General features: G+C 50.6%; 1 protein-coding gene across 1 annotated transcript; it reads right to left on the bottom strand.

Moving 5' to 3' along the window:
• Positions 1-469: 469 nt before the first annotated feature.
• ZNF683 (zinc finger protein 683) lies at positions 470-6,108 on the bottom strand (the record flags this gene model as incomplete). The annotated part of the gene is made up of 5 exons (XM_081058063.1): positions 470-793; positions 1,826-1,954; positions 3,060-3,751; positions 5,176-5,380; positions 5,995-6,108. The coding sequence occupies 5 exons, from the start codon at positions 6,106-6,108 to the stop codon at positions 470-472; spliced, it is 1,464 nt and encodes a 487-aa protein (XP_080914189.1).
• Positions 6,109-11,200: the final 5,092 nt, after the last annotated feature.

Genomic DNA, 11,200 nt, shown 5'->3' with positions numbered 1-11,200 from the left:
ATGTACAGATCATGGCAGGGAGTACCAGTTGACGTGGTCTGTGGCCTCCTAGGATCTAGGACAAGAAGATGGTGAGAAGCAGCAGACAGACATCTGGACAGGTGCTGGAACATCTGTTCAGCTGACAGGGCAATGTGCCCTGTGCTTAGCAGTACAGTTTGCAGCTTACAGAGTTCTGGAAGGCTGGACTGTCCATTGGTGAGCTGAGAGGGAGGGCCTGATCCCAAGAAGGAGCAGAACCCAAACCAAGCTAGAAGTGGATGGCTGCAGACACCCATCCTATGGGTGGGTAGCACAGGCTCTTCCTGGTTATGTTTTGCACTGCTCCAAAGCGGGGTGTGAAGTCTGGCAAATACAGGATAACTTCCACCTCCATTGTTGAAGCTCAGGAGGCCTCAACTTGCTATAGAGAAAATCCTTTAATTACTCTGCCCGTGCCCTCTCCCCAGGGCAGTCCTGACATCACAGCTCAGGCTGGCTGCCCTTGCTTTTCCTGGGATGCTGAGGACACCTTGCTCTTGTCTGCGTCCCAGCCCATTTGCTTCTCTGATGGCACTGCCACAAGACCTAGTGCCCTCTGGTGCCACTGGGCGAGGCAGGCAAGAGAAGTCAGAGGCAGGTGGGTGTGAGCTAGGCTGCAGGTCCCTGGAGTATGCAGCTGATGGTGCAGCTTCAGGCGAATGTGCTGGGGGAAGCGACGTGAGCAGGCACTGCCCTGGAAGGGCAAGGCCCCTGAGTGCAGGCGCAGGTGGGTCTTGAGGTTGCTGGAGCTGCTGAAGCGCTTGTGGCACCTCTGATAGAAATGGGCACAGGCATTAGTTCTGCCTACCCAGCTGGCTCAGGATCTCTGCTCCTCCTCTCCATTCCTCATCCCCGCCTCCCTGTCATGCAGGCCTGGAAGCTTTCCCCCCACTCCCAGGATTCCTCCCTGGGGCTCACAGTGTCTGGCACATTGGAACCAGGCAGACCTGGATTACTATCCTGGTTCTTTAATTCTCTGTGTGACCTTGTATAGGTGACTTCCCCTCTCTGAGCCGTGTTCTCCTTATTGGTAACATGTGACTATTAATACCTAACCTCATGGATATGATGGACTGACAGAGATAATCACATAGAACACTTATGAATGCGGCTGCAGCTTCGGTAGGCATAATTAGCATTTACTGGGAGAAGCCACATGCCGGGAATTGATCTATCATAGTCTTCCCCAGGACCCTGGAGAAGCATAACTAAGTACCAGTACACCTCCGATATGACAGTGATAAAGCAGAGGCTCAGAGAAGTGAAGCCACTAGCTGAAGGTCACACAGCAAGTTGGAGGCAGAATGAGTATTTGAATCCACATAGTCCAGACTCATAACCACTGTGCTGCTTTCATTTCTACCTCTGTAAAACAGGGAAAGATTCCCCACCCTTCTGACCTCTCAAAGGACACGGTGAGGCTCAGAGAAGGAATTAACACTGAACTGATGTTATACGCAGTGTTTGTATACTTTGCACACACCATGATAGTAATTCTCCCAGCAATGCTGGGAAGAAGGTAATGGGTCCCCACTCCCCAGATTCCCTTAATTTTATTATCCTCCCCCCACAGACATACATCTCTATTCCCCCCTCCAGACCCCAGGAATGACCTCCACTGTCACATCCTGACCCTTCCAGACTGCGAGGGGTCATTTTCATCCTCCTCCACCTGCCTCCCCTCCTGTCCTGTCTCCACCTGCTCAGGAGGATTGGGAAATGGAGACTACAACTATAGGTGCCATCCCCCCAGGAGCCTGGAAACTGCCTGCAAGAGTACAGGGGAGGGGGAGGAGGGGCTCACCAGGCACTCATGGGGCCGCTCCCCTGTGTGCACCAGCTGGTGCTTCTGCAGGTGGGCGAACTGGGTGAAGCTCTTCTGGCACAGGGAACACTGGTACGGGCGCTCCCCACTGTGCACACGCAGATGGACCTGAGCCAGGTGTGGGAAAAACGCTGCCAGTTGCCCAGAGCTCTCAGCAATACCTGGGATCCTCTCTGAATCTCTACCTACACCTCCACAGGACCCCTTTTTGGCACCAAGACCTCTCAATCCCCTTGCCTCTCTGTTACCCCCTTCAGGGCCTCTCGTCCATTCCCCAGGATACCCCCACTCGTTCTGCTGCCCTGCAGGAGGGGAGATGGCAGTGGTCAGACCAGGCAAGGGATTATATATGTGTGTGTATATGTGTATATACACACAGACACACACACACACATACACACACACACATATCCTGAGCAGCGTTTCTCAAAGTGCGGCCGCAGACCAGCAGCATTAACGGCACCTAAGAGCATGTTAGAAATGCAGATTCTCAGGCCCCACCCTGCAGGGCTGAATAAAAATGTCTGGGGCTGGGGCCTAGGAATCTGCATGCTTACTAGCTCTCCTGGTAGTATGAGGCTTATTAAAGTTTAAGAACTCATGCCCTAGAGGATCGAGACGGGATCTTCCCCCATCACCATAACTTTGCCATCTTGCTCGCGTCTTTGCAAAAGCTGCGGGTCTTTGCTGACCCGTGGTTGCCACCTGCTGGACGCCAACAGCTCTGGCGCTGATTTGTGGGCTCCCACTTGAAAAAGGCTGCTTGTCAGGTCTGTAGTCTAGACTCACTAAAATCTACCCGTTCCCCCACCTGAACTTCAAACAAATAAACACGAGGAGGCTTAACACGAGTTGTTCAGGAATGGGCTCTGCACTAGATGCTGAGAGACTGAGATCAAGGCCTAACGCAACCACTAAATCAAAGTGATTGGGCAAACCCTTCCCATTAGGAGCCTAAGTTTCTCATTTTTAACTGAAATGAGATGGTCTCCTAGACAGTCTTTTAGGTGGAGAGGACCTTGGTAGCCATCTTCTACTGTATCTTCTCTCTACAGATGTGAAACTGAGGAGCCAAATGAACCATCCAAGGTCACGGCCTAGAGGCTGCTGAGGAGTTCCTTTTGACTTTAAGGTCTTTGATTCTAGAAGCAGGATGGGAGGGGGGGGTCATTGAAGGATGCTGAGCGGGCAGTGGAGCCCAGGAGGCAGATACCTTGAGGTTGGAGAGTTGCCCAAAGCTTTTGCTGCACACGTTGCACTCGTACAGGATTTTGCCATTCTCTTTCTTCAGCGGGTAAGGCAGGGCTGCAGTGCCTACCCGGGAGGCTGGTGGGGCCCGCTTTGCTGGAGCTTCCCTGCCAGGATGTTCCAGCCCTGGGGAATAGATCCCTGCAGCTCCAGGTCCTGGGTTCCAGGCCTGGGAGGGTTGGGTTTGGCCAGAAGTTTGGGAGGCCCCTGGGTAAGGACGCAGGGTCTCCCCAAGGGCGCTGTGGTGCCCACGCTCGCTGACACTCAGCATTCTGGGCACAGCCCCGGTGGGGTCGGAGGTGTCTTGGGGCAGCACGAAGAGGGGGGGACATTGGATAGAAGGTAGGGCCCCAGAGGCTAACAGGTAAGGTGGAGGCAGGAGAAGTGGATATGCAGGATAGAGGGGGTGGAGGTGGAATGGGAGTTCTTTGGAGACCGGAGCCGATAGGTGGCAGGAGCAGAAAGCCAAGGGGCTGGGGCTCTTTGTATGCTGCCAGGGAGGTGGGGAATAAGTGTTGTGAGAAGAGAAGGGTGGGCAGGAAGCCCCCTTGCCAACTCTTTCCAGCTGGCTTCCCATCTTGTCCCCGCTCAGAAGGTACTTTGCTATGAGTTTCTTGTCATCAATGGAGCCGGCATGTGGCCCTGGTGGCTGGTGCTCTGAGCAGGAAAGAAAAGATGGTCACGGCCCCACAGTCTGGGGTAAAGTTCTACTCCCCATCTAACCTGACCCACTCGGGACTGGGAGAGAGTTCTAGCCTGCAAGCCTGTTGGGTGACCTGGGCAAGGCGTTTCCCCCTCTCTGGACTTTCCTGGTTTGCAATTGCATTTGCCAATAAAAGCAGCTAGTGTTTGCTCAGTGCTTAACAATTTTAGGGAGAGAAAATGATTCAAGAAGCCTGTTAGACATTCACGTGGAACAGTCAGGTGGGCAGTTGGATGAACTGGTTTGGAGTTTAAAAGAGAGGTTTGCGCTTGGAGAGGTTTGGGTGTCAGGGGCCCAGATGATACCACGTGAGGGTGACGCTAGATCTGCTGTATCCAAAATGATAGCCACCTGACACATGTGTGTACATTTAAATGAAAATAAGTACAATAAAAATTCAGTGGCACTAGCCTCATTAAAAAACCTCCATAGGTATGGGATTAGATACCACAGGTATAGAACGTTTTCGTTATCACAGGAAGTTCTGTCAAACAGTGCTGCTCTAAATAAAGAGAACAGGAGAAGAGAGGAGGAAAAGAAGAAGAGAGGGGAGAGGAGAGACAGGGAGGAGAGGGGAAGGGATAGAAAGGTGAAGAAAGGGGATGGGAGGGAAAGGGAGGGGAGGGCAGGAGAGTGAAGAAGGTTCTGGACTGAGTTCCACAGCAAGTGAATATTTAGGATGTAAGTAGAGAAGAATTCAGCGAGGGAGACTGAGGTGCAATAGCCAGGGAGGTAGAAGCTAAGCCAGGAGTGGTATAAAGTAAAACACTAAAAAGAAAAAAGTATTAAAGAGTAGATTGTCTGCTTGGATTCTCATTTATTCACTCAACCAACTTTACTGAGCTGTTTTGCCCTGTGCTCTTTCGGGGGCAGAGAGTGAGGGATACAGGACACAGCATAGTGCCTGCCCTCCAGGAGGTCCCAGTGGCACCAGGAAATGGTGTGTTACTAAGCAACAAGCCCAGACTACTTTTATGGAAGAAGAAACTGGCCTCAGTGATGTGTCCAAGGTCATGGAAATAACAGGGCAGTACCAGGACCCCACCCCAACTCCCTGAGTCTCTGTCAATGCTCTTTTCTCATAATAAAGATTCCTCTGGCTCAAACAGGTAGACAAGCTCCACTCTCAATCCACCTACACCAGATCCCACACCCATACCTGAGAAAACCACCGCTTACCTTCTCTGGCTCAGGTGTCACCACCTTGAAAACCCCTGTACTCCTAGGCCCAAACTTTAGGCGAAAATGTGCTAGTCAAGTGTGCCTGAGGCTCTGTCCTCACCAGTGACGATGGGTCCTCTGCCCCTCCCATCCCCAAACCTAACAGTGCCCTCAACTTCAGCCTCCACCAAGGTGCAGCCCTGTGCCCTGGGCTTACTTGTGCTCATGGAGTCCTCTCTGAGATCCTGTGGAGCTGTGCCTGGGGGTGCCATCTGCAGGGTGCATATGTAGAGGTCCAGGCCCTGGGGGCAGGGCAGCAGGGCAGATCTGGCAGGTGCCAGTGGCCAGGGACACAGCGAGCTGGCACAGGATGGGCTATGGACATCCACTGGGTCTGGAGGTGGCCTGCAGGCTGGGAAGACCTGGAGAGCAGGGGGCAAGGGGCTGGGGGCTTCAACTGCTGGGTGCCTGGGATGATCCACCCCTGGTGTGTTTTCCAAAAGGAGGAGGAGAAGCTAAGACTCACTCACCCCCATGATGTCTGTAACTCAAATGGCTTTATCTTCTGTCATCCAAAAATCTTTCCCCAGGGACATTTGTGCCCAGCCCAGGATTGTCTTTCCTCTGCCCCTAGAACTCCTTACCTAGCATTCTCCTTACTCCTTCCCTCCCTGACCACCCTGGTCCACCATGTCTCAGATCATCCACTGGGTTTTGAACGGAACCAAGGTGAGCTTGGAGAAAATCCTCATCAAAGACTATAAACCCCACAGGATGGGCCCTAAGACCAAGTCATGGTCATACAGCCAAGCCTCCTGCATGGCCCCATCCCTTCTCATGGCCCACAGAGGAGTCTGGCCCCTAGGGCATGGGAGAGGGTCTCTGGCACCTTAAGGGCCCATCCCCATGATGTGCTAGGGTAGAGGTGCTCAGGACCAGGGGACGGTGGGAATCCACGTCCCTTCAGATTTTTTTCCTCACTTCCTCCCTCAGTAGACAGTCTGGCCTCAAAGATAGGGCTGGGATTCCACCTTACCTGGTCGCCTTCACAGGGCTGGAAGTCCAGCATGGGGGACAGGGAGCTCCCTGTGCTCCTCAGGGGCTTGGTCTTGTGGCAACAATCCAGTTCTGGAGTGGGTTCCCCCTTCATGCCCCCACTACCTGCTGGGAAGACAAGTCGGTCACAGGTGAGCAATGAAGGTCCTTGAAGTAGTCTGGCTTCTAGGGCTGGCTCTCCCACTACACCTTGAACCAGAGGCCTCAGTGCTGACATTTAGAAGCCAATGATGCTCTCCTGATAGGTGCAGGAAGAGGATTGAATGGAGACTAGCCAATCAGAGGTGAGGAGCAGAGCCTACCTGATCCCCATCCTTGGGGAAGAGAGGAGAGACGAAGGTCTTCATGGAGGTTACTCCCCAGTGAGCTCAGAGATCTGAGGGAACATTCCAGGCTCCTCAAGGCCACAGGGAATTGAGAAGCCACTCCCTTCCGTGCAGGGAGGCACTCATGACTCCATAACTCTACCAGCCACAGGCTCCCCACCACAGGGAACTGCCCGCCAAGCAGAACCTGCCACAGCTTTTCTGGGCAGTTAAGGAAGTCCCAGTGTGCTGCCACCCACACTACCAAGGCTCAGCTCACTCACCAGGGACAAGAGTCCCCCAGGTCTCCTGGCTGGCCTGATAGGAAGATGTCCCAAATGCTCAGGGGTCTGCTCAGTTAGTACCTGGCCTCTCTGCCATCTTTCACTGAAGGCCACCCAGCACAGGGACAGCCTCAGCTTGCCACATGCCCCAAGGGCCTGCCCCTTCACCTCAGTAACCACCCTTCCCTCCACCCTAAGTGCCCCTCAGACCCTAGCACCCTCGCTCAAGTGTCTCAACCCTCCAAAACCCAGACTCTTTCCCCTTTCCCAACTCCTCCCAGCCCTGCCCCAGTTCTCAAAACAAATACCCCAAAAGGAGAGGCCGCCTGCATGAGGTTCTCCACCTGGCTCTGCAGAAGTCCCCTCTGGCTGGGAAAGGAAGGAGCTGGGCAGGAGGGCAGCACTGCCTGTGGCTGAGACCCCAGTGGGTGCGAGAGATGACAGGAAGGTGATACATTTGAAGTTGCCACAAATAGGAAGAAGGGGGTGGGCAGACTGGGGGCCCTATGAGACCTGACAAGAGGGAGCCGCCCACCAGCCTTTACCTACCTGTGGCAACTCTATAGGACAACGTGCTGATTTTTGGACCACCATGAGTTGGGCCCCTGAAATTTCAATATGTGAAGGTGAGATGGGGTGGGGGGTTGCTATCTCTGGTTCTCAGAGAACTCAAGAGCAAGAGTGTGATAGAGAGAGCTCAAAGGCTTGGGTCCTTCTGGGAATGGGGTTCCAGCTGAGACAGAGACAGGCAGTCATGATGACAGGGAAGACAGTCATGGTGATGGCAGGAACAGGAACAGGCAGAGATAAGAAGCAGGCAAGATATAAGGATCTGGGGTGAGGCAGAGAAGACAGCAGGAATCTGATCTCACAGCAAACATGTCTTCCTCCTCCTGTCCCATCTCTGATCTTCCTAACCTGAAAATTCTTTCTCTAATCTAGATAGAATGCTAAAGCCCCAACAGAGCAAGAGATAATTCAAGGACACAGTAAAGTGCTTGTAAGACATGACTAGATATCAACAGGGAGGCCCCATCGGACAGGAAGCAGTTTTTTAGGCGGAGCAATGTCATTACTCTTGTGAGCAGAAGAAGGTGCGCCCCCTTTGGGGCCTCACACAAATTTTACCCAGTTGGTATACCTGCATCACATAGTGTCTGACCCAGTGTGACACAGTCATCAAAATCCACCCCAACCATGCCACCCAGGTGGCCTGGAACACGCAGACACATCTCAGACTCTCCCCTGTGGGTCAGGTGATTCTCTGCCAGCTTAGCCCCTGGCTGGTACTCACCTCCACTTTGGCCTCCATCACTTCCTATCATAATTATTTGCCCACATAATGGATCCCTATGTGGCTATGAGTATCTCAAGAACTACTGTCTACTCATTTTTGTTTCTTGTGTAGACATTTGTCAGGTTTTTTAGATGCCTAGTACTTGGAAATTTCCCCCCACAAGTCTGAAGGGAGGCAGAAAGCACCTCCTGCTATAAAAGCCAAAATGGTTACATGCTTAATTCTGACCTCTCTGCCCCAGCACATGATGCAGGCACACAACATATACAGGGTCAATCAGATGCCCCCATCCAGACTGTGGAGCAGAAGCCAGTAGCCCTGAGGCTCCAGAGTGGAGACTCCACTCTGTAAATGATGTCGCATCGGCTTCAGGGGCAGCAGAGGAAAGAAAGGGGTTCAGAGGGGGTTACAGAGTCCTCTCTGGACTGGTCCTGGGGTGTGTGGTCCTGGGGCTCCCAGCCTCCCTCGATCCAGCCTATTTTCCAAGCTTGGCTCTGCGATCTTTTCAGACCTTCTATGAGCTTTCCCAGCATCTTTTAAATGAATTCCTTTTCCCCTTAAATCCTCCTGAAATGCTTGCTATAGCTTACAACCAAGACTCCTGCATTATAGAAGGTTGGGCATAAATAAAAGCAACAGGGTTCAGCCTGGAATATTCCAAGGATTGGAGTAGATAGCTACTTTTGCAAATAGCTGACTATGCGCCTGGCACTGTGCTAGGGGCTTCGTAAGCCTTATCTCATTTAATCTTCACAATAAGTTTGTGTGATTCGTTTTATTATCCCCATGATGAAGGAATAGAAGCTCAGAGAGAGTAAACAACTCACCCAGAATCACACAGCAACTAGCCAAGAGTGCCAAACCTCAGGTTGCACTGATCCTTGGCAATGTCAGTCCATCCCCCACTGCGACCCACTGCTTTGTTTCTGCCCCTCTTGCTCTCTCTTCTGACGTGCTGTTCCCAGTGACCCAACACCCTCCTCAGCCTTCCCCCTTTCCCAGTTGCCCTCTCATATCCTTCAGATTAATGGAGGAGTTTCTTCCACTGTACCCCTGTAATATTGGTTCACCAAACCTCCACTCCCCAAAACCTAGCCTCCCAGACCCCAACAGCCTTGATGGAATCACAGGGGTCAAGGGTCATGCTGGGTATCCACAGAAACCCACCACACACACATCTCCCAGGAGGATTCACACACACCTTTGACTTCCATATGCTAATTCCACCCCCTCCTGGCATCACACTCTGCTCCTAACTCTCAGAAAAGTCTATACAACCTCTTAAATAGGAACAGAAAGAGAAACGGCCTTGGAGATGTCCAGGTTTCTCATCCCTGAAAGGTCTGGCTAAGAATGCCTAGGTGGTGAACTGAGGATTGTCTCTCAAGTTCCCATCTGAAGTAGCCTCTACCTGCCAACCCCTTCCTGGCTCCCATCTCCTGGGCCCTGCCAGGTCCTCTGTCCCGTCAGCTTCCAGCTCCACTGTGATGTCACTGGCCTAACTGTGATGTCACCATGTCTCACACACCCAGGGGTAGGACCATAGTTTCCTATGCAGATGAGAGACCCAGGTCAAGGCAAGTCCTTGGTGACCAGAGGGGGCTTGGGAAGTGCTCATGGAGGGAAAATAGGGTTGAGGAGCCTTCAAGGGTGAGTGGGAGACACTAGGGAGGCCTCTGAAAAAAGCAGCACCTGGACGGGGGAGGGGGCAGGAGCTGGAGGGGTCGACTTTCTTCTTTCTGTTAATTACAAAATAATACATACTAGTGGTAAATATTTCAAACAACAGAGAATTTAAAGACAAAAAATGGAAGCTCCTCTCTTTCACAATTTCCCTGTGGTGAATGTGAACTGTTTGGTGTTTATCCTTCCAGACATTTATCTGTGAAACTACAAATGGGTATATGGACTTTTTAATTTTGTTTTTATACAAAAATGGGTTATATGATACATACTGCTCTGCGCTTTTACTATCCAACAATCTACTGTGGCCTTCATTTCATGCCAGAACATACACATCTGCTTCTTGCTTTTTCCTGACTATTTAGTGTTCCGTTGCAGGGATGGATATAATATGTATCATTCTTCTCTTGGTGAACTCCAATTTTTCCCTGTTCTACAGAAGAATGGAAAGGACCTACACACAGAGGTAATATGCAGAGTGGTTAAGAATATTAGCTCTGCTGGATTTAATCCCATCTCAGTGGCCTTATGGCAAAGTCACTTAACCTTTGAGTACCTCTTTCCTCATCTATCAAATGGGACTAATAATAATCTGTCTCCCAGGGTTCTTTTGAAGATTCCTCAAGATAATTCATGTAAAGCTCTTAGAACGGTGTCTGGCTCCAAGCACTTGCCAAATGTGGGTTACAGTTAATACTGTACATTGGTCTTTGCTTAGGTAGACAAGTAGATTGATACAAAAGTAATCACGGTTTTTGCATTATCGAAATTTGCCATTTGATATTGGAATACATTCTTAAATAAATGTGGTTATGCTATACATTATTTTAATGTGCATTTCTCGCTTTATGTTCTTTTGTTAATGACTTATTACTTGCTGTTTATTTTATATGTATTTTAGACTATGGAAATGATATTAGACAAAAAGCAAATTCAAGCGATTTTTTAATTTTAGTTCAAAATGGGTCGTAAAGCAGCGGAGGCAACTCGCAACACCAACAACGCATTTGCCCCAGGAACTGCTAACGAACGTACAGGGCAGTGGTGGTTCAAAAAGTTTTGCAAAGGAGATGAGAGCCTTGAAGATGAGGAGCATAGTGGCCGGCCATCGGAAGTTGACAATGACCAACTGAGAGCAACCATCAAAGCTGATCCTCTTAAACTACACGAGAAGTTGCCAGAGAACTCAATGCTGACCATTCTGCGGTCATTTGGAATTTAAAGCAAATTGGAAAGGTGAAAAAGCTTGATAAGTGGGTGCCTCATGAGCTGACCGCAAATCAAAAAAAATTGTCGTTTTGAAACCTCATCTTCTTGTATTCTATGCAACAACAATGAACCATTTCTGGATTGGATTGTGACGTACAACAAAAAGTGGATTTTATATGACAACTGGCAATGACCAGCTCAGTGGTTGGACCAAAAAGAAGCTACAAAGCATTTCCCAAAGCCAAACTTGCACCAAAAAAGGTCATGGTTACTGTTTGGTGGTCTACTGCCGGTCTGATCCACTATGGTTTTCTGAACCCTGGCAAAACCATTACATCTGAGAAGTGTGCTCAGCAAATCGATGAGATGCACTGAAAACTACATTGCCTGCAGCCGGCATTGATCAAC

Source organism: Rhinolophus hipposideros, assembly GCF_964194185.1.
Source record: "Rhinolophus hipposideros genome assembly, chromosome: 8".
Taxonomy (NCBI): Eukaryota; Metazoa; Chordata; class Mammalia; order Chiroptera; family Rhinolophidae; genus Rhinolophus; species Rhinolophus hipposideros.
Note: the sequence above shows the minus strand (reverse complement) of the source record. Positions and strands in the feature narration are given on the sequence as shown.